Below are 24,484 nucleotides of genomic sequence, written 5' to 3' on the forward strand. Positions count from 1 at the left end.
TATGTAAGCACTTATAATGGCCCACCTACCCATTACTCCGGTCCTCTGACCAGAACAATGAATAGCCAATGCTGGTGAGAACTTGGTGACACCCAGACATATTGTGTGAGCTGGAGTGTCATGAAATTGTCTGGACGAAGGGATGACGGACGGCTGTCAATACAAATTGCTATTTTTATTGGGGTGTATATCAGTGGCTGTATACAGTGCCAGAGCCATACACAGTGCTGTGCCGTATACACAGTGCCAAACTATACGATGCCAGGTTATACACACTGTCATGCTATATACATGATGCCGTGCTATATATAGAGTGCCAGTCTATACACAGTGCCGGGCCATACACACGGTGCCAGGCTATATATAGAGTGCTAGTCTATACACAGTGCCAGGCCATACACACGGTGCCAGGCTATATATAGAGTGCCAATCTATACACAGTGCGGGCCATACACACGGTGCCGGGCTATATATAGAGTGCCAGTCTATACACAGTGCGGGCCATACACACGGTGCCGGGCTATATATAGAGTGCCAGTCTATACACAGTGCGGGCCATGCACACGGTGCCGGGCTATATATAGAGTGCCAGTCTATACACAGTGCGAGCCATACACACGGTGCCGGGCTATATATAGAGTGCCAGTCTATACACAGTGCGGGCCATGCACACGGTGCCGGGCTATATATAGAGTGCCAGTCTATACACAGTACCGGGCCGTATACACAGTGCTAGACTGTATACGATGCCAGATTATACACACTGTCATGCTATATACATGATGCCGTGCTATATATAGAGTGCCAGTCTATACACAGTGCCGGGCCATACACACGGTGCCAGGCTATATATAGAGTGCTAGTCTATACACAGTGCCAGGCCATACACACGGTGCCAGGCTATATATAGAGTGCCAATCTATACACAGTGCGGGCCATACACACGGTGCCGGGCTATATATAGAGTGCCAGTCTATACACAGTGCGGGCCATACACACGGTGCCGGGCTATATATAGAGTGCCAGTCTATACACAGTGCGGGCCATGCACACGGTGCCGGGCTATATATAGAGTGCCAGTCTATACACAGTGCGAGCCATACACACGGTGCCGGGCTATATATAGAGTGCCAGTCTATACACAGTGCGGGCCATGCACACGGTGCCGGGCTATATATAGAGTGCCAGTCTATACACAGTACCGGGCCGTATACACAGTGCTAGACTGTATACGATGCCAGATTATACACACTGTCATGCTATATACATGATGCCGTGCTATATATAGAGTGCCAGTCTATACACAGTGCCGGGCCATACACACGGTGCCAGGCTATATATAGAGTGCCAGTCTATACACAGTGCCGGGCAATATATATAGAGTGCCAGTCTATACACAGTGCGGGCCATACACACGGTGCCGTGCTATATATAGAGTGCTAGTCTATACACAGCGCCAGGCCATACACATGGTGCCAGGCTATATATAGAGTGCCAGTCTATACACAGTGCGAGCCATACACACGGTGCCGGGCTATATATAGAGTGCCAGTCTATACACAGTGCGGCCATACACACGGTGCCGGGCTATATATAGAGTGCCAGTCTATACACAGTGCGGGCCATACACACGGTGCCGGGCTATATGTAGAGTGCCAGTCTATACACAGTGCGGGCCATACACACACACACACACACGATGCCAGGCTATATATAGAGTGCCATTCTATACACAGTGCGGGCCATACACACGGTGCCGTGCTATATATAGAGTGCCAGTCTATACACAGTGCGGGCCATACACACACACACACACACACGATGCCAGGCTATATATAGAGTGCCAGTCTATACACAGTGCGGGCCATACACACGGTGCCGGGCTATATGTAGAGTGCCAGTCTATACACAGTGCCGGGCCGTATACACACACACACACACACACACGATGCCAGGCTATATATAGAGTGCCAGTCTATACACAGTGCGGGCCATACACACGGTGCCGTGCTATATATAGAGTGCCAGTCTATACACAGTGCCGGGCCATACACACGGTGCCGGGCTATATACACAGTGCGGGCCATACACATTGCGGCCGCAGTCCTATGTACTATGTGCCGCACCTATGAAGTTCCTGTGGATGTGGATTAGACCCTTGCAGACCGCCGGGGTGGGGGTCAGTGTGCTTTATGTGTATTTCACGGACAGATTCTTTTCTATGGACCTATACACACAACTGTCCCGTATACAGGCCGACAGTCCTATTTTGTGGCCCGTGCATTTATGTGCCTGTGTCCCCGTATGCCGTGCGTTCTTTTAATTCACGGCAGGCCAGTTGTGGCGCGGTCGTCCTTATACATGTGCAGGACATACAGCATTATATCTCTTCATATTGACAGTCATACGGACACAATATCACTGGGTCCATTATTAATTGGATGGAGGAACGAATTGACGTCTACATTACGCCGCGCTTACGCCGGGGATCAGGTCCCTGTCCATTTATAAAGCGGTTACCTATAGACTATAATGGGGTCTGATGGGTTTATACTGAAACGTGCCCGAAACGCACCGTATGAATAGTCCCTAAATCTAAAGTTGGATTAGACTCAGTCTTTATTGAATTTTAGGCTATTCTGACACGGATGACATTGACAACCAGCAGCCATGGCTCAGTAGTCAGGACACCCCGGAGAGGAGCCACAGCCGAAACCCACAATCTGCACCGGGTGCCGAGGGGTTAACGATGGAAAGTCTCATTCCGACAAACAATCCAACAAGCTCGTCCAAGGCGTCGACCAATCAGCGAGCGCTTTCACTTTACCCCCGCCCATTGTAGACAGCGCTAAGTTCCCATTGGCCGAGGCGCATCATCCCTCTCCGCGACCGTCCCCGCCCCTCTGTGCTGAGGACACGCCCACTCCCGTTCCCTTGTTCAGACACTAGAAGGTTCTGTTCGCGCCGGTTCAGTGTCGTCGCTGGAGCCGCTTGGTGTGACCTGGACTCTACGTGTTATACAGAAGGGCTAAAGAAATGGCGAACTTTAACAGGGGACCAGCATACGGGCTGTCTGCCGAGGTCAAGAACAAGGTGGGTGCTAGACTGGAACCGTTATACTGAAGTAGGGGGGGTCATGTTCAGTAGTGCAGCCCTGGCCAGTGCAGTAGTGCAGAGCATGCTGAGAGTTGTAGTCCCATAGCAGCTTATACCTAAACAGCATTGTCATTGGGCTCAGTATACACAGGCACTGGGGTCTGGCCAGATTTCACAATAAATATTGCAATAATATTGACTATTTGGTGACCTTTGTTGCATTTCTAAAAATTTCTGTAGCTTTTTTTCTTCCTCATAGCTCCAGATCTTGGCCAACTTTCCTAGCTGAACCTAGTTACAATTTAACCCATTCGTTACCCCCTCCCCCTTTTTTTTGGATGGGGCTGAAATATGGCAACATAACCATAAAAGCTACATTGTAAGCAAGCGGAGTGTTGGATTTACTTTATTGCAATTTACAAAATATGGCAACTTTGTATCCAGAGCAGAGGACATGGAAGGGAATATGATTGTATCTATGTGACAGGGACATAGGGGTGGTCGTGCTGATCATACCTGGGGGGGAGGGGGTTACTTGATCTTATTGGGTTCAAAATAGAATGGGATTCACTTTATGTAGGTTTTGTTAGAAGTCAAAAAGTTGTCAAAGTTTCTATATCTGTATATTCATTGTGCTGTGGTTTTCTTGTACTGTCGGAGCCCTTTGATCCTCTCTTTGTAAACCTTTGGAGTCTCCAGAGCTGATTCATTGCAAAAAATCCCAAAAGTGTAATGTCAGCAAGAACATTGTCTCTCTATCCTGGAGGAAGCGCCTACGTGTAGCCCCGTCGGAATGGATTTTAAGTGTTTTGCGTAAATTTGCCCTTGGAGACGTCACAGAGTAGAGCTCCAGCCTTGGATTGATGGACGTGCACCTTCCCTTACATCTCCTCTAACTGTGGAGGGTGAAGGTGTTGCTGTCTTCTGTCTTGCCTTCATAGTCTGGGAAAATTCAAGGAGGGGGAATAAAAATGGGTTCTCATCCCCCTCCTCTACCGCCCCTTCCCCCCATCACATTCCAGGGGCATTACCTCATGGCTTCTGGGCAGGGGAAACATCCAATGGTGTGGGCTCCGCACACAGAATACTCATTGTCTGTTTCCAGCATCTCCAGCCAAGCAGCAGAAGCACAAAGACTCCTGCTGGTTTTTACATTTCAATAACCCCTTCAGCTCTCCAAGACGCTCGGCCACTTTCCCCACATCTGTCCGATATCGACCACAGATGGGCGGAAACTGGACCGAAAATCTCGTGTCCTGTGTCCGCCGTAGGGTCGAGGGCTCCGTTCTTTAGGCTTAAGGCGTGACATCACCAAACTTATTAAAAAAAAAGTTCATGGTGTTTTTGCTGAGATTTTCTTTGCTTATTATACCTGTAGGGAAACCGTCAGTATTTCCACTGGTATCATTGACATGCTGTGATTTGCAAAAAAACCACAATTATTTAAATTTAGTTATTCTGCAGTGGGTGGATGGGTTCAGCCGCAATCTTGTGCACCGTGCAGGTATCTTCAATCGCCATATGGGGTCGCGTCCTTAAAGGGTTTTTCCATGAGCTTGACCAGATTCAGATTTGCAGGGAATCAAAAGTTAAACATTTTTGCCAATATAAAAATTACAAATTTTTACAGATTTTTAAAGATTTTTCTCAAACCACCTTGACATTTGTGGTCAATTGTCAATGGATACAACCATGGATGGAGGAACTTTCTGTGCCCTGCATTGTGCCCAGGTTATGTTCTCTTGCATGTAGCGCCCCTGCCTGTTGGTGTAGTTACCCATGGCAGCCAGTCACATTGCGCCTGTCATTTTTCGGCTGTCGTGGGCAGATACTGCACTTTTGCACGAGTTTGTGTTACTTTTCTCCATAGTATCCACGTTCATCATAAACTTCCTTTACGTTTTGGGAGTCTATGGGATAATCTGCTGTGACGACTGAATATCGTCGTGTGGAATGAGCCCTCACTGATTATTTTTGACAAACTGTCATTTTCAATAAGCTTTATTTACACCGTGTCGTGAAGCCTGTTCAGTTAGTTTGGGTACGTTGTACTGTGAACTCCCTAATCTCTTCCCTTCCTCGTATTCACCATATCACATTTTTCAGATAGGTGTACGTGCTGGTCTGAACCTGGATATACCTGCACTTGGTGATGAAACACAAGTGTGACTGGTGACCAACTACTAATGCTTGTCTCGTAACGCCACAAGGATGTGTTCAGACATTGCACATTTGGTGCAGATTTTTCTTACAGATTCCAGTACAATCCATGTGGATAGGGTCGTGAAAATACAACATACATGTACCCGAAATCAGTGGATTGTCACTGCGGGTTTACCGTTTCAATGTATAGAGGTGAAATCCTCAGCAAAATCCACATATACAGTGCAAATTCAACGCAAAAAAATGTTGTCTTGTGTGCCTGCGCCCCTATTCGGTGATCAGAAGACGCCTAAGGGAGCCCTTACACGGGAGTAAACGCACGTTTATTTTTGCAAAATACACATGTAAAAATACACGTGTAAAATGTCATTGAAGTCAATGGGAGTCTTATTTTTACACGTGTATTTTGCAAAAATACACACGCATTTACTCCATGTGAAGGCTCCCTAAGGGAGGGTTCACACTGTTTCTTTTGTTAAGATGCAGAAAGCTGCTCAGTTTTTTGTGCATTTTTAAATTCATCATGTTTTTTTGAGGCGTCCCATTGGGATTTGGAACGTTTTATTGTCTCATGATAGGGCAGAACACTTCATTGTTTTAAGCCAGCTGCAAATACATCATTAAAAAAAGAGTCAGCGTGAATAACAGAAATGTCACGTGTTCTTAGACAGAAGAGCCTTCAGTAACTTCACCAAAAAGAAGCAGTGTGAATACGCTCTTAGGTTGTTGACCTTTCAATCCAGCTCTTCCTATTTCCTGAGAAGCTGGGTGACCACCAATATGGTCACCATCACACTGCTCTGAGGCTGCCACCCAGCTTTCCTAGACTCCTGCACAAACTGCCTATTCAGGGGCAACATGGTGGCTTAGTAGTTAGCACTGCAGCCTTGCAGTGCTGGAGTCCTGGGTTTGATTCCCGCCAGGAACAACATCAGCAAGGAGTTTGTATGTTCTCCCCGTGTTTGTGTGGATTTCCTCCCATACTCCAAAAACGGCCTATTCTTATAATGGAGTTGATTTTACCAGTATGACCACCATTCTGGCCGCTGCCTTGGTCATCATCCAAAATGTCCAGAATCTGCTAAACATAAATGAGTAGACTTGGTAACAGCTTGACAGAGGAGGCTCTGCTGTATTTTAGAGAGGGAGTGGGGGTGAGACCTCCCCTCCATTGCCTGTATTCGGTGCAGGCGCTTTCTTCTGCAGTCCTATTGAACACCATTGAGTCCTTCCCTGGGATTTCTTGTGTCGGCTCATGTTTCGGGGGTGGAGGGGAGTTGCAGTGAGTTGCATCTGAAAACAAATGTCTCAGCGGTAGTCTATTGTGTGACCGCTCCTGCTGCTACTAGTCATGAGCCCCTGCCACCAAGGGGAACAGCTTGGGCTCATTTTAGTTTTCGCTCTGTGGTGAACAATATTATATAGTTTGGGAACCAGCCTGACTACTGGAGACAGTGAGAACTTTCATAGGGATAGATGGGAAACGTGGTGGTGTATATTATTATTATTATTTTTTATTTATTTATTTTTAGTTTTATTATTATTATTATTATTATTTAATAAATATTCAAAATCATATTTTTTTAAATAAAAAATGGCAATATTTTATTTTTATTTTGTTAATATTTATTTTTGTTACTATTATTTTATTTCCTTATTTATATCTCTCTGACATGACTGATACCATTGGCTACATAACCGTGAGTTAAATACAATAGAGAAATTCTTCATGATGTCACGGTCATTGACCCGGGTTCACGTTATCGTTTTTAAGTGGACTGAGCAGATCGCTCTATCCTCTAGACACTGATGACGTCCCCGGGGACCAGAGGTCATGTGCCCCAGGGATAGTAATGGGTTGTGATCTCCTGATCGGGTATAAGTGTGATTATGATTTCCTTCCCCGGACCCCTCCCATAGACATCAACAGAAAACCATGCAGAGAGTTGGAAGCCTGAAGTGAATTTGTAGGCACATGGGTTGCCCGGAGTTGTTTTGCATCTTTTCTTCCTTGGGAGCCTGTCACTTTTTTTCAGTCCAGGCATCTGTGAAGACATCGCAGGTTGCGCCGTCCACAAGGCACATCCCCTTCCTCCTTCTGGATTTGGGCGATTTGGCTTTACACTGCACCCATGATAGCAAATTTCACAATTCTGCAAAACAATGGGAATGCTGCAGGGTTACAAAGTCCCTGATTTTTATGTTCGGATCCTTGGATCCCATCTAGATCTTATGATGTAAATTTTTGTGCTTTTTCAGTGCAGCATCCTCCAAAAATCTGCAAGAAATCTAATCCATTAAAGGAGACCGTTCACTGGAGACCATGTAACTATAGTGTGGACTTGGCCATACATTTATTTCGTATCCTGTATCTAGGGGACGGTTTTCTCACTTATTTTCTCCAGTTCAGGTGTAAGCGCTGTATATTTGCTTAGGAACCTGTATTCCCAGGGTGTTCAGAAGACAATGAACTTTCCATCTGAAGTGAGACGTACGTCCATAGTCGGAGCCAAACAAACCGGTTCAGCAATGGAAAACATAAAATCTCAGCTGCCTAATGTGAGCTGGAAAAATTCCAGGAGGCAAGTTCAGCTTCACCGGTGGCAACCAGCTGTCCAGACCGCGCTCGCCGTGCGCAGATCGCGTTATAGGGGGCTGTTCTTCCTCTATGTTGGTCTCTCTAAAACAAAGCAGCTGCAATGTCATTCACTGCGTTCACACTGTGGGAATTGAAGAGGAATTTGAGGTGGACTTCTGCCTCAAATTCCTCCTCACATTCTGTTCTCTGACTTCTACGCTCAGATGAATGGTTCTGGTCAGTGCTGTGGGTTCTGTGGCGCTTTATAATAATTGGAGACCCAAACATGAAAAAAACACTGTTACTTGCCTATTCCCGGCTCTGCTGCGCTCTCCGCCGCTGTCGGCCATCTTCAATGACTTCCAGAACATCATGTGATTGGGGGGCATATGAACGCAGGCCCCGGTCATGTGATATCGGGGACGTCACGCAAGTAGGCCCGAAGCCTGCATGGAGCAAGTAAGTAACAAAGTTCTTTATGTTCCCTTACCTCTCCTGGGCCTCCAATCATTATACTCGCTTGTGGGGCCCGTGGCATCACTTACCGATCCCGACCCCTGCCAGGTTCGTTAAGTAAGTCGTGAGTAACTTCAGCCGGTAACGGCCTATTACAAAATAATAATGCAGTGGTAGCAGCTGTCAGTGGTGAGGGGTTGCTGCATGCTAGCAGTTGTAGTTTTGCAGCAGGTGATCTGAGCCGTTTGCGATCCTTGCTTTGTCCCTAATCTCTTCCTAGTACAGGTGCGTTCCTCTATTAGGACACGGCAGGTGCCCCCGCTATAAATGTTCCCACAAGCCTCCTGTTGCATTCTTGTAGGTGACATTGCAGAGAGCATTTCTGCGCGGTGTGAACTGGTCTTTCTGGTTCCGATCTCCCTTACCATCTTTAATATTTGCTTTCTAAACAATTCATAAAGATTGCTCCCGAAATCTAATTACTCTGAGATGTTGCTAAGATGGCCGAGGATGTGACCGGGTCTGCTGTAGATACTGCCGGCTGTCTTACCTGCCCCTGGTTAATATTTAATGGGGGCCCTCAGGAGGATCACATCAGTCTCTGCTTTGTTTCCAGTGGGGTCATTAGTAGATACTCTGCAATAAAGGTGTCTGCTCGTCATTAATCAGGGGGGGATGGTTGGTCTAATGTACCGACACCGCAGCTGTGGCCCATCCCTCGTAGCTTTTAGCTTTCTAGAACTTTCATTGATTTGATTAGAGAGCTGGCCGCGTTACTGGAAAATCTGACATGTAGTAAAAGGCGATGATCTGATAATCTGCCTGTACATGGGGGGGGGGGGGGGTTCAGGAAGGGGCCCATGTCATGTTAACAACTGGTGGGGAAATTTCCCGCCGGGGTGGTTGGCTAGTAAGAACTGTTTAAATTAGGATCTGGTTTGGTGCGACCTTTCCCATATAACCTTTAGAGCACCCATAGACTGGAGTCTTACAGGGTGTAGTCACAGCGGATTAGTCACCGCGTATCCGCCAGTGGTTAACCAGCTGCTATGTACAGTAGCAACATGGTGGACGGTGGTTAGCCAAATCTCAGGCACATGCTGTGGGAAAAACACAGTAAAGTATTGCAATGCAAAGATCGCACCATGGAATTAATGGTGCTATATAAATAAACAATAATAATATAAAGTAGCACCAAAAAAACCCTGGATTTAAGGTGACCTATACACACGACTGTGCATGTTGCCAGTTGTGATTGGACAGTACAGATGGCACATGGAAGCATCCGTGCACAGCCCATGTCTACACGCATTGGTATCTGGGAGTCATCCATGTTTTTTACACCTATTGTAAATGCAGGGAGGTATAGGACCTGTAACAGTATTCTCTTTGCAGAAAGTACAGCTGTGTGTATGGGTCCGTATATTTCCATTCCTTTGATCAATGGTGGTCCATTACCCAGGACCCCCACAGATCAGCTGCTTGGCTGAGCGTCACTTCTGCTTCACAGGCCAGTGATATCGCCTTCAATAGTCCTGTGGCCTGTTTGCAGCTCAGTCCCATTCAAGTGAGTGGAGCCGGACTGCACTACCAGCACAGCCCCTATACAACATATACCGTACTTGGTATTCAGTAAAACACTCACCAAAATGATATAGTGTCTTAAAAGACCCGCTGTGTTAAGGCTTCCCTAGCTATCGATCAATGATTCCCCCCCCCCCCATACACATGTAGGCTCGGCATGCATGTGTTCTGGAATTGCAGTTGGCCCCCCACCTCTTTTCACGTTTAAAAATCTGCTTTTCTCGGGGCCCCACAATCTCGTGAGCCTTTGCCATCTAGTACAACCCCCTGTGATATAACAGCGCAGCTTTGGTTCTTCTTTGGGTAAGGTGTCCTTTTTATTTTGCCTGCTCTCTCTCATGTTAATAATTTACCAAAAATAGATAACCTTAGCGTTTCCATGATTATATATTTGCATTTGCCCTCGGCAGCTCGGTGCGCAACCTCCCACGTAATCCCTACTGAGAGGGGAGGCTGTTCATAGTCCTGGGTTAATACCATATATGCAGATAAGTGGCCTCCATAGTGATAACTACTTACCCCTTCCTGCTGCGGAGGAGGAGGTCACCTGTGCCAGCAGCTATTCTGTGATCATGGGTTCTCTGTCAGGAATATTTGATCCGTATATTCTGATCCCGACAAGGAATTGCCGTCATAGTGCACAGGCTATAAAGTAAGGGGGGGCATAGTTTCGTGCCACGTAACATCTGGGCCTTGCTGGAGGCCACAACACTTGACGTATAAGCCGTGAATGGCTCTTCGTTGAAGGCCAAAAATATATGGAGCTTCACTGAGACTAATAAATGAAGCGGCGGTGGTCAGGACAGAGAGGCCCCCGGGGACGGAGAGGCTTCGAGGCCCTGTATCCTCGCTCTACCAGAACCTTCTCCACAGCTGCTCCATGTTGTGTTATTGTGTCAGGCATAATCCCAGGCCCGGCCCCTTTCTCATGGCTGCGCCTGTTAGTCAGAAAGATTTCGGGATATTGACCTAAACGTTTCTGACTTATCTTTTGTATTAAGGAGATTTATTGGGGTATAATTGGCTGTGAACTGAATTAAGACGATTGTACGTGAAGCGGCTCCTTCCCTCGACTTGAAGTGCGGCTCAGGTTTCAGCCTGTGATGTATTTCACGTCTCGGCAGATTGCAAGCTCAGCTGAAACGGGGCAGATGCTTTCATTTAGTATTGTTCTCCTCGTGACGAGAAGTCATATTGTTCTCCTACGACGAGGTGCCTGGATTTCTTTCCCACCCCGAGACACACCGCTTTTTGTCCTCTTTCTTGCTACAGTCTCCATCTTGAAAGCATTAATCCTGTTTGTTGAAGTCAATTTCCTGCCAAAAATTTTGACCACCGACCGTCCTTTACCAGGTGCTCACCGTTGACCTCTACTAAATTTTTTAGGACTCTGAAAACAACCCAACCCTGATCACGGGGATACTTTCTTAAAAGAGACTAGAAATTTTTAAGGGGGGAATAAAAATTTTCTGTGAGCTATGCAGATGACGCTGGAGGCCGAGGAAGTTATTAGATATGAGTAATGGCGGATTTGTTTGCGGTCGCTCTTTCCAGTATGGAATGTGTATTTGAGAAGCTAAAATAAGCTGAACATATGGAGGGAATGCAGGAGGAGATATTTGATATTATCATTTGTTTGGGTGGGGAACCATAAATTCCAGATTCCCTGAAGCTCGGGAAGACATTTGTTGCTGGCGCGGTATGCCGTCTTAGATCTCCTGGCTGGATGGAATCGATTGGATACGTCTTTGTACAGCGGAGGCATGGCTTGGTGTAACACTTGAATGCTATATTAAAGGCATGTTACCATCTGGGACTTTTATCGTCCATCTCAGGATATACCGTAAATGTCCTATCTATGTGGGCACCACTTCTGGGCCCCTCACCTATCTCATGGACCTGGGTGCCTTGTAGCCCCAGTCAGTGAAAATATGGGATTTTGATATTTGGGGAGGGGGGACTTTTAACACTAGTTTTATATTTCTTTCTTAGAATTTCATATTGTTATGGATTTTTTGGTGTCTGATTCAAGGTCTGGTGGCGTTTCGTATTAGTTTTATGTTGTATTGTCGGAGGCTTTGGGTCTATCACAGGATGTCTTATTGTAATTTTTTTGTTTTTTGACCTTGTGGCATCTTAAAGGCCTAGACATACCATTGTCTATTCTGTTTCTTGGTCTTCATGACCGCTCACACCCAGCCACAAGTTGTCGTACATTCCTGTGGTGTTCAGACGCTAGCTCTTATGTTTTATACATTGGTGGAAGAATACCAATCCTTATGGATGGCCGCCTCCTGGCCGTACTATTAGGTGGATTCCTCCTTATCTAATGTTGAGTCTATTTTCCTTGTTGTATCTTAAAAGTTTCCAGACAGTTTTGTTCCTGTTGATGGAAACTTGTGTAGCAAAAAAAAAAATTATACGACATTTGTCTGCGACTTGCCATTGCTTGACTATCTTCAAGGTGCATATCACTTGCATCAACCAAAAATTGCATACAACATGTGACTACAAATCTGGCAGGTTTGAGACTTTAGTGTTGTGGTGGCGGTCACAGGGCGACCATCTTGACAATCTTTAGATACAATGCGACTTGCTGATCTTTGTCACATCATGTAGTCTTAGGGCTCGTTCACACGATTGGTCCGTAATCCACGTCATAATCTGTCCCCTCACAATGGTGGTCTATGGAGACCAAGAGGCTACTTTTTGCATGCCGCTCACGGAAAAAAGTGGGCTGCCCTTTCTTCAGGCGGCTGCAACCTCCGGAGTCGGCCCATTCATTTGAGCCTACTCCGGAGGGGGAAGCTGCGACTGTTGGAAGTCGCGACCGTCGTAGCAGGTGGGTTTTGACCCGAGAGTGACTCTGCTCCCCGCGTCACTCTCGTTGACAAAATCCGCCCTACCGCCCCATGTGAACTTAGCCTTAATGTAAATCGTATCTCAGGGTAAAAAAATCTGACTTGTGTATATGAAGTTAACCTTTTCTGCACCATTGTTAGTCTCTGCGTGGAAATCGAGTGCCAATTTTGTTTTGGATAAAAAAAATTCCGCAGTGTTACAATTCTGTAACGTATAAAGTTTGCAAAACCTGAGCAGATGTCGTGACACAAGGGAATGTAGGACATGCAAAATATAAGCCAATGCCTTGGAAAACCCCACAGGTTGCGATATCCATAGTATCAGCATTTTATACATTTCCTTTACTCGACTTTGGGTTGCAGATGCTATAAACTGGGAAGAACTCTGCCTCCTATTGGACATGATGTGCTATTACATATCTGGCAAGGCCTCATCTTCTGTGTATTCTAGAATTGTTAATATGGAAATTCCCGATCACGGGTCCTTCTTGAATGCTAGAAGCAGCAGTGACATCGGACCGCACGGAAACATGTGACAGCTCATTGGAGTTCCCCTTTAAGAAGCAGCACCTGATAGCATTTGCCTATGTAACCTATGAGGTATAAGTCAAGCCTAAGGCCTGGTTCACATCTGCGTTTGGGATTCTGTCCCCCCCCCCCACCCGAACAGAAACCTATACGCATTAAAAAGCGGTTAGCTAAGAAACCACATGGACCCTATAGACTATAATGGGGTCTGTGTGGTTTCCCCACGAAACATGCGGAGAGAAAGGTGCTGCTTGCACTTTGTGCAGAAACTAGACGGACGATAGTCTATGGGGTTTGTGTGTTGTTTTTTTTTTTGTTTGTTTTTTTTTTAGCTAACTGTTTTCTAATGCATATAGGTTTCCATTCGGGGGGGGGGGTCCCCAAGCGGAATCCCAAATGCAGATGTGAACCGGGCCTCAGAAGTGAAATCCATCCAGTTCTTCGTTTTTAACTTTCTAACTTGAACCCAAATCTTCTTGACAGGCCGTGTACAGAGGACTTGTGATTTTTGGTAACGGTTCAGACAGTTCCTGGCAAAGCTGACGGAATATTGACGTAGCTGAAATGTTTAATTCTTGTGACCTGTGCGGGATGGGGGCAGAGGGGCTCCGTACGTGGAGGGTGCTTACATAGGGGGACACATCCTTTTATGGAGAGCTTCTGAAGTTCCCAGCCATACAACCATGCCGGAAAACTTTATAACATTTGGCGTGTGGCCAGCTGATGGCGGTGAAATTTGAAGCAGATTTTTCTTCACTTAGCTCATGTGAAACTTTTCGTTTCGGTTGCTTCATGCAAAAAGTTAGAAGGAAATGTGCGGTTTTTTTTTTCAATCTCTCAATGAGACGATGACTTTGCATGTCCTTGAAATGGATGGGAACTTCTCCAGCTGATAAATGGTTAACACTTTACTAGTCTATTATAGGATGCCTGGTATTCTGTTACTGACAAATCCTTACCCACAATGCTCATGGGCGTTCTCCGTATGACATTTACAGGTGACATATCTTTGAAATAGATGTCTAAAAATCCACGTGAAAATCCCTTTGTGTGAACATGGCCTCAATGTACCGTATGTAGGTTTCTTTACATGCCGTGATGGTGACGTTCTGTCCCCGGAGTTTGGGGTTCTCCGTCACCTATTAGGGGGTCATAGTAATGTGGCCCAGCTATTCCTGTTGTCACGCATTAGGATCTGACGGTCTGGGGCATAGCCGGGGCACTTGGGGCTCACGGTATACAGTGGGGGAGTGCGAATCTAGATAAGGAGTCTGCGGGCATTCAGGAAGTTCAGTGGGGGCCGACTTAGTGGCACTCTTGGCTACTTTGGCCCATGCCGTGGGTGTAGTTTAGGAACGTGCATGGAGTCTGTGCTTTAGGTACTCTGGGGTCCTTTATGAATTGGTGATCTAGTGGTACAAATGCCCTGTTGTAACACGGTCCGACTCTACTTCAGCGTCTGTGCAGGTCTTCATTAAAGCCAAAGCAAGACATCTTGGGTTCAGGGCGCATGCGCAGTGAAGTCAAGGCGCACATTTCAGACTCCATTGAGCATCTGCAAAGACACTGGGCCCACTATAGAGGAGTCCTATCAGTGTCCCCAATGATCAGCTGTAATGACTTCTTCTAGCCTGGTGGTAGGTGTTTAGTTTTCCTACAGCGCCACCCCAGGAGAAATGAGTCATTGCATTGTGTCCATTAAGCTCTGTGCAATGTAATACAGGGCAGGTCCTCCAGACGGACAGGCACTCTTAGTAACCACTGTGTCCATAAGAAGAGCATCCCGAACAGGTATATGAAAATGGGTTTTCTAAAGTGGACAGCGCCTTTAAATTGACTTCACGTGGAATTGTCCTCTGTGATAAGGTAATTAGATTGTGAGCTCTGCTGGAGACTGGTGCAAGTAATGACCGTATCTATATAGGACTCTGGCATATGTTGGTGCTTTATGGGCAACAGAAACCTCAGTAGGAGAGTCACCTCTTACATGTGGGCTTGTGGCTCGTGTGACCAGACTGTAGGGGTTATGTACAATGCTGGGCACGGGGCCCATCTTTATAGTGGCCAGTGTATGTTTACTTGCCCCACCATAAACATGGCGGTCACAGCCGGTGCTAGTCCCAGTGAGTGTGAGTACTTGGGGGGGATTAAATTGTGTAAATACCACCATAGATCGGACGCAGCGCATTATTAGGAGACTTCATCGCCGAGTGATCTGCACGGTTTACAGGAATCCCTTGGATCATATGAAGGGTGTTCAGTCCTGTATTGTGTGTACAGGGGCGAGCAGGGCCGGGTGTATGAAGCTGCTATTACGGTTACAGGATACTTCCTGAGTAATATTGCAGAGCGTTGGCCGTGTATATGATATGTCTGGAACATAGGAAACCTCTATAGCATCGGCTAGCAGTGGATTACTGCCGGAAAGCTCCACCTTACATTAACCTCAGCCGTCTGGTCAACAAATGGAACGTCCTGTATCATTACTATTACTGCGGCTTATTGTATCGTGTAGATTTATTACTATATGGACGACCATGCTGCTGTAGTCAGATCTCTGTACTCTGAACGTGTATCGATCGGCTTATTAATGTGCTGAGTGGTTATTCCCATCTCCTAAAGTGCTGGCACATCGCCCGATATTCTGGTATTTTATGGTGCTGCGGCACTGTTCCCTATCGCACTATGCAGTGGCGTAACTAGGAATGGCGGGGCCCCGTGGCGTACTTTTGACATGGGGGGCCCCCCCTCCTCGACCGACCCCCCCCCCCCCCCTCCGCACACAGTATTATGTCCCCATACTGACCCCTGCACACAGTATTATGCCCCATGGTGGCCCCTGCACACAGTATTATCCCCCATAGTGGCTCCTGCACACAGTATGATGCCCCATAGTGGCCCCTGCACACAGTATTATGTCCCTTAGTGGCCCCTGCACACAGTATTATGTCCCTTAGTGGCCCCAGTACACAGTATTATGTCCCATAGTCGCTTCTGCACACAGTATTATGTCCCATAGTGGCCCCTGCACACAGTATTATCCCCCATAGTGGCTCCTGCACACAGTATGATGCCCCATAGTGGCCCCTGCACACAGTATTATGTCCCTTAGTGGCCCCTGCACACAGTATTATGTCCCATAGTCGCTTCTGCACACAGTATTATGCCCCATGGTGGCCCCTGCACACAGTATTATCCCCCATAGTGGCTCCTGCACACAGTATGATGCCCCATAGTGGCCCCTGCACACAGTATTATGTCCCTTAGTGGCCCCAGTACACAGTATTATGTCCCATAGTCGCTTCTGCACACAGTATTATGTCCCATAGTGGCCCCTGCACACAGTATTATCCCCCATAGTGGCCCCTGCACACTGTATTATGTCCCTTAGTGGCCCCAGTACACAGTATTATGTCCCATAGTCGCTTCTGCACACAGTATTATGTCCCACTGTGGACACCCGTAAACAATTATTATACTCTGAGGTCTTTTCAGACTCCAGAGTATAATAATCGGAGACCCAGGGGAAATAAAAACATAAAAAAACCCACTGTTATTTACCTGTCCCCTGTCTCCGCTGCAGTCCTCCACTGTTCGTCCTTCTTCAATGATGTCAGACGTCACATGACCCGGGACGCAGGCGAGTATAATGATAGTCTTTGTGGGGCCCGCGGTGTCACTTACCGATCTCGGCCCAGCCAGGATCGGTAAGTAAATAGAGCCAGTTATGGGCTGGAGTAACTCCAGCCGGTAACGGCCTATTAAGAAAAAAAACGCAGCGGTAGCGGCTGTCGCTGAGCCCCCTAATGTCCCGGGCCCTGTGGCAGCCGCTACCACGGTAGTTATGCCACTGGCACTATGGTTACCTGACTGCAGCTCTATGTAAGTGAATGGGGTGAGTGCGGTGATCCCTATAGTTATAGTTACCTATAGTTTCCCATAGAAACCTTGTGTCCCCCTTCTAATTTTCGCTTATTGGAATTGATCACTTTACAATTATCGGTGGTCCAATAATGGCGTGTATGGCTCACAGGGCAATGTATTAATGACTCCCAGACTGTGGCAAGGCCTCTCCCCAGACCTAAGGTGGCTGATAACAGAGAACAATAGATTTCATAGCCAGTAGACCTGGTATGTGTAGTGACACTGACGATTCTTTCTGCCTAGTATGTAGCACTGAATACGGGCCTAATGTTATGTCTGTCAGTGGTTGACGGGATCTGTAGGACATGCCGGGCCTCACCTATGACATGTGGGGAATGTGGACACAAGAACATGGCACCAAGGTGCCGGACAGTCTAACAATGGAGCCAGCAAGATCTCCCAAGGCTCCAGGGAAGATATTCAGAAAAATACATATGAAAATCCAATAAACTGTTCGGTACCTCATGCTGCTGAAGAAGGGCAGGACGGGTGATCCTGTTGGGCAGCGCGGTGACTCAGTGGTTAGCACTGACGCCTTGCAGCGCTGGAGTCCTTGGTTTGAATCCTTTCTATCCCCATTTGTGTGTTTCCTCCCATACTCCATACTGTTAGGCAGTTTGTATTGTGACCTCTATATGGGACAGTACTGACAGTATGTGTAAGGTGTTATCGAATATTATGGACCTATACGAGTAAGGGATATTGGCAAAAAGGGGGATGGTCACTCTGGTTTTTGGACTGTTGTCTAAATGCAGGGCTCTTCTTTTTTTCCAGATTGCCCAGAAGTACGACCCACAAGTAGAAGAGGAGCTCCGTCTATGGATAGAGGAGGTCACCGGCATGAGTATCGGGGAAAATTTCCAGCTCGGACTGAGAGATGGCGTCATTCTCTGCCAGTAAGTACGGTGCAGTGCGGCCTCCATGATAACTGTGTAATATAAGTGAATGAGCGGTGCGGCCTCCATGATAACTGTGTAATATAAATGAATGAGCGGCGCGGCCTCCATGATAACTGTGTAATATAAGTGAATGAGTGGCGCGGCCTCCATGATAACTGTGTAATATAAGTGAATGAGCGGCGCGGCCTCCATGATAACTGTAATATAAGTGAATGAGCGACGCGGCCTCCATGATAACTGTGTAATATAAGTGAATGAGCGGCGCGGCCTCCATGATAACTATTTCTCCCTCTTCTAGTCTCATCAACAAGCTGCACCCTGGATCAGTAAGGAAAGTGAATGAAGCCAAGATAAACTGGCACAAGGTAGGCCTGGAGTCTTCTGTATCCCCCATATTGCTATACATGCATGATCTATAGGTGTATGTGATGTAATGTTGCATGTATCTGGCTCTCTACAGCTGGAGAACATTGGGAACTTCATCAAAGCCATGCAGGATTACGGGATGAAGCCACACGACATTTTCGAGGCCAATGATCTGTTTGAGAATGGAAACATGACCCAAGTACAGATCTCCCTGGTAGCCCTGGCCGGACTGGTAAGCGGCATCATGTCTGGAGAACTTTATTATGGTACAAAGGATAATGTATACCCGACAGTATCCCTTATGAATAACTGTAAGATCCTCAGGAGTAGGTCATGTTTTTATAATGCAATCCTACCTATGAGATATTATCAGGTTCTGGGGTGTCATGGCCGAGTATTTCCAGGTTCTGCAGCATCAAAGCCAAGTTTTGTGAGGTTCTGCAATGTCATAGCCGAGTATTTCCAGGTTCTGCAGTGTCTGGGCTCAGGTACTTATTAGATCTACATTCAGGCTGTTCATGCTGAACTTAAGTCAGCGAGTCCCATAAACTTCCTGATCCATTTGTGTGACAGGTTTTGTGCACATTATGTGCTACCTTGCCTCAGCTGCTGCAGAACCTCTCCTTAAAGAGTAAGGAAGGCTCATATAGGTATTACAGTCTGATTCCACTTCCACATACACGTGTATATAGAAAGTCTGCGTGTACATGTATGTGAAGCTCAGATATCCATGCAGGCTTCTAGTGACTTCTGAGCTTGTCGCTGTTATATAACCGATAGGAATGTGTTTATGGATGCAGTTCTTCCTTGGATCGGCTCCCAGTGTGAACACAGGACTTGCATAGATCTATGTGTTGCTGGCAGGCTGAGGAGGTCGTCACTTCCTTGTATGTCGTCGCTGAAGACGCTGCACATCCTTCTCAGTCCGGACAGCGCTTTACTTTAGTGTTACCCTGCAGCGTCCTATGTGTAATGTCACGTTATCTAAAGATGAAGATCTTGTTGTTCAAGCATTTCCTTCTACGTTCTATATGAAACTGTCCACTTGAACTCCAGGCGTCCTACAATGTCCATGTTCATCGGTGCCAAGAGATTAAAGTGTTTTCCCATGAAGGATATTATCTCCAACCCCTAGGACAGGGGATAACTTGCAGATCAGCGATGGTCTGACCAGGGACTTCGCATATCTGTCTCTCCTTTCAGTAGAAGGCCTGTACGATTCGGCTCTGCGACCCCCAGCGATCTGATGCTTATCCCCTATCCAGGAGTTATAGGATGATTGTCCTAAATGGCCCAACATTAGATTGTTTACACACAGATCAAGGCTTCACCCAAATAAATGAGCGTATTATTTCTGTAGGCCAAAACCAAAGGCTTCCACACCACAGTGGACATCGGGGTCAAGTACGCCGAGAAGCAGAGGAGACAGTTTGATGAGGACAAGCTGAAGGCCGGGCAGAGCGTCATTGGCTTACAGGTAATACGGCTGTGATACGTAGAACGTGCGGCCATTGTGTCTGACACGTCACCGCGCTCTTCACTATCACACGAGACACTTTGTATGATAGAAGCCTCTTCATAGTGACAGCTGAGAGTGTCTCGTGTCATGTCACTTAACCTCAATCACGGCTGCTGGAGAGACCACCAACATACAAGAGACTGCTCAGATAATCTGCATTATATACTGTGCAAAGATTTCCAGAGACTCACAGCATATCTATATAGTGGGAAACGTGGCCTACTTACCGCTCGTCGTGGATAGTGTCTTGTGTCCATTTGCTTATTTGGAAACGGGATTAAGGATTCAGTGGAGGGGCCGCTCAATTCCTCAGACCCCATCACTATCCACATGATATAACTTCAGTATATAAGCTGTGGGGTCTGACGCCTGGACCCTGCGCAGATCAGCTGGTCTAATAGGAGCAGTGCTACAGTTCCCCGAATCACGGGTACAAGGACAAGGCTCCAGCGCTACTCCTATTATTTGTATAGGAACAGTCCACACTTGGTCCTTGTCCGTTGCTGCAGCTTATAACACCCAGCGGCTGCTGAAACAGCTGATCTGTGTGGGGTTCGGATATTGGACCTGCACAGATGACCTACCAATGACCTAGTCAATGGATAGGTCATCAATATGAAACCTCCATTTAGGACCAGACATCTCCTCTCACTACTGTATGTAAATGCTGATTATAACCTCAGGATGTATTTTCTGGCAGATGGGAACCAACAAATGTGCAAGTCAAGCAGGTATGACCGCCTACGGTACCAGGAGACATCTGTACGACCCGAAGATGCAGACGGACAAACCATTCGATCAGACAACCATAAGCTTGCAGATGGGAACAAACAAAGGGGCCAGTCAGGTAAATGGCTTAATAAATCAGGGGTCGTCTATTCGGGATACACGCAATAGTCATTCCAAGGTCTATAGAGTAGACGTGTACAATAACGGCGGCGCCCTTCTGCATGCCATTAACTGCTTCTCTTGTTTATCTGCCAGGCGGGCATGCTCGCACCAGGAACAAGAAGAGATATCTACGACCAAAAAGGAATTCTGCAACCTTTGGACAACTCCACAATTTCATTACAAATGGGCACCAATAAAGTGGCATCTCAGAAAGGAATGAGCGTCTATGGCCTGGGGCGGCAAGTGTATGACCCCAAATACTGCGCCGCGCCCACAGAACCCATCATACACAACGGCAGCCAAGGCACCGGAACGAACGGCTCAGAAATCAGCGACAGCGACTACCAGGCAGAGTACCCCGACGAATACCCAGGGGAGTACCCAGACGACTACCCTAGAGATTACCATGGCCAGTACAGCGACCAGGGCATAGATTATTAGAGATTAGACAACTCAGTATTAGTTCCTTATTTTATTCAATGAAGACCAAGCTAGCCTTGTGTAATTTTATCTGTCTTCCTTCCGACACTACTATGCTTTAATATGGAAAGATTTGCCTTATGTACATTCCTTTTTTTTTGTTTCCGTTCTGCCTTTTGTATCTCTAGTTGCCTTCTAGTGCTGAGACTGAGGTTGTTCTGCAGCGATACCAAGACTTGTGTATGAAGTAATAAGGAATACTGTGAATAATGAAGGGAGATTTTGTACAGTTTTGCTATATTGGGACGATGCATTTTCCATATCCAGTTGCATGCTCGGATCTTACACTTCTCTGATGCTTCCGCTTTCCTCTTACCCCCTCTTCATGTCTGAGATATCATTTAGTTTTCTTGTCTGTAGTGTGACTGTGGAGCCATCCTGTCGATGTAGATGGTAGCCGGTTTGTAGGCTACGTCATGTGAATAAAGCCTTACAGAAAAGAAGTGCCGCGGTCGAGGCATGAGGCGCGCGCCTCCGTTATCTCAGGTGGATTCATTAAACGTCTTCAGCTTCAGCATAGTTTCCTCTTGTAACTAACGGCCCACGGCACAAGTGTGCTGACTGGTTTTCTTAAAGGGAGTGTGTCTGATGATTCTGCCCTAAATCACTGATCATTGGTACAAATTAGGAGGCAAGTGCCACAAAGCCAGTCCCATTCTTGGCAAGTGCTCCAGGTCTCCACTTCCTAACCCCTGTGTTTGGTAATCCGTTCGGGGGGTGTGCATGGGGACCTCCCGAACGGATTACTGAATGCATTTACAAGCGGTGTGTAGTGAAAGCACACGGACCCCATAGACTATAATGGGGTTTGTGTGCTTGCTGCACACGAGTCATGCGGATAGGAAAGTAGATTGTAAAGTACTTTCCTCTCTGCATGTTCGCTGTAGAGATCGGGCGGCAAGCACACGGACCCCATTATAGTCTATGGGGATCCGTGTGCTTCTACTGCACAGCGCTTGCAATGACATTCAGTATTCCGTTCGGGGTGGTCCCCATGCAGAATGGAATACCAATGCAGATGAACAAGGCCTAATCCTGCCTGTTCTTGCCTTTCCAACATCTCATGCGTGCGCCATCTGTTTTCATCCTGGCATACGTGGTACATTCCCTGCTCTGAGCAATGGCCTCACCGTGCAGGCTCTGGAAATGAGCAGCTGAGATGCCATATTGCAGTAGGGATCGCTGTCATGTTGCAATGGCTGGCTTGTTGTCGAGCACTAGGGAAGGTGTAAGGTAGGGCTAGCAACCAAAACCTGGAGCACTTTCCTGCAACGGGTCCACCCTTGTTGCACTTGCCACCAAATTTGCTCAGATGCAGACAATGCCAACAAGGGCGTTGCTATACATATTGCTTTCCTACCAAGTGCTGGGGCTAAATCCTATGGCAGGTGACCTGTAGGGTTGTGCATGTAAATCTAGATCGTATAGGACTCAGAAATCTAGAATGCATTCCTATCTGCTATATTAGTGTGAGCAGGTGACGTAGTCGATGGCCGCCTGTAGCAGGTTCTGTGATTTAGAATGGATCTGTTGTTAAAGGGACGTCGCCCTTCAGTGTCTGTGGTGAAGATCTGCTCTTAAAGCCATAACTTTAAGCAGCCTAGTCCTAGACATGTGATAGGAACGGTGCCACACATAACCCTGGCTGGCGGCCCTGTGCAGGTTCAGCTTGTATATATGTATATTTTGTATCTCACCTATTCCACCACCTTCCATAGACACGACGCATTCCCTGTAGCAGACAGTCAGAGGTTCTGCTTCGATTTCTGAAATTGCACTGGGAAAATTCAAGCTTTGGGCGCTTTGGAAATCCTTGATCGGTTCTAAGGATCTTGCCAAGGTTCAGTCTAGTGATCTCATTCCGGATTTACCGGAAGAACCGCGTCCTTGTTCATATCGGAATATTTCTTTTCAGTATTTCAGCACGTCAGAGGTCCACGGATCGATGGACAGGATGTTAGTGCAGGGGGGGGGACATTGTATATTACATTCCTTGTCCAACAGAAGTGCCAGCAGGGGGCAGAGTTCAATGATGTGTCTTAATCCATTACTCAGCTGGACGTCTTCACTTCATAGTGTTGTGAGACATTCAGTCTAGTTATTTTGCAGGTTTCAGTGGTAGCTAACAGAGTAAACCTAGTAATTCCTGCGGTATGCAGGTTATTATGGTAGTACATATGGGACGCTACAATTCCTAGTGGCCTGTAGACCTCATGCTTTATGGCAGTGTTGCAAAACGTAACTCCCAGCATGGCCAGCAACCAAATCCTGGGAGTGGTGTTGCAAGTTGGATCTGGTATCAGCCACATTGTAAACTGGTGCAATCCATAGAATGGCTACCTTCATCCAGCAAGGTGTTTGAGTATTTCGGCAGTATTTTGTGACTGGCATCTCGCCCTTACACACAACATTCCAGAACGTCAGTGGAAATTCATGTTCCGGCCTGGCGGGGCGGCGGGCACGATGGAAAGTTATGACAGGTGAGGGGCCACATTCTCAGTCATGCAGAACGTGTAGAACAGAATTTCTCCTTGATGCTGCTGTGCCAGCGCTGGCAAGAAAATCCTGCGCTTTTTTGTTTTTGTTTTTTTTATTCCGCTCTGCAATGCTTAACTTGTCTTTAAAAGGGAGCGTCTCCAAGAATCTCTAGGACCGTGCAGATGTCTTCACTTCTCCGCATAAAGGATTTATAATGACAGTGCATTTACATTTTGTCTGTGCCATATTGTACCCATGTAGATGTGCTTTGGTTCTTTTATGTGTATTTATTGTCACATTTCTCAGCATAAACTGATCCCAATGTATTTTTTATAAATAAATTTTGATATTTTTTTTTTTCCTGAAGATGAAATTTGTTCTGGTGTTTTTTTTCACTTTGGTGTTAATTCTGATGAGGGTCCCTGGTGCCCCCTTTGAATGGAGCACACGTGCAAGCAGCCGCGCTGCTGGAGTCCTTCTTTAATAGGGGTTACCGTATTTTGCGGACTATAAGGCGCATTACCCATGAGCACCTTATAGTCCTGCCTAGGTTGATATATAAGGCACACCGAACTATAAGGCGCAGCGCTGTCCGGTGCGCCTTATATGTGATTGTAAGCGGCGGCACGCAGACTTTGCCAGCGGCCGCTTAACCTCCCGC

At 46.8% G+C, this 24,484-nt stretch overlaps 1 protein-coding gene across 1 annotated transcript; it reads left to right on the forward strand.

Moving 5' to 3' along the window:
• The first annotated feature begins 2,930 nt into the window (after positions 1-2,930).
• CNN3 (calponin 3) lies at positions 2,931-24,170 on the forward strand. The gene is made up of 7 exons (XM_075287122.1): positions 2,931-3,093; positions 17,965-18,086; positions 18,388-18,454; positions 18,550-18,687; positions 19,816-19,932; positions 20,675-20,821; positions 20,959-24,170. The coding sequence occupies exons 1-7, from the start codon at positions 3,037-3,039 to the stop codon at positions 21,304-21,306; spliced, it is 996 nt and encodes a 331-aa protein (XP_075143223.1). The 5' UTR covers positions 2,931-3,036; the 3' UTR covers positions 21,307-24,170.
• Positions 24,171-24,484: the final 314 nt, after the last annotated feature.

Source organism: Leptodactylus fuscus, chromosome 9 (genome assembly GCF_031893055.1).
Source record: "Leptodactylus fuscus isolate aLepFus1 chromosome 9, aLepFus1.hap2, whole genome shotgun sequence".
Taxonomy (NCBI): Eukaryota; Metazoa; Chordata; class Amphibia; order Anura; family Leptodactylidae; genus Leptodactylus; species Leptodactylus fuscus.

Coding starts and splice junctions, on each gene's coding strand:
- CNN3 (XM_075287122.1), top strand. CDS start 3,037: ATGGCGAACTTTAACAGGGGACCAGCATACGGGCTGTCTGCCGAGGTC. Junction 18,087..18,387: donor GATGGCGTCATTCTCTGCCA/GTAAGTACGGTG, acceptor TCCCTCTTCTAG/TCTCATCAACAAGCTGCACC. Junction 18,455..18,549: donor CCAAGATAAACTGGCACAAG/GTAGGCCTGGAG, acceptor GGCTCTCTACAG/CTGGAGAACATTGGGAACTT.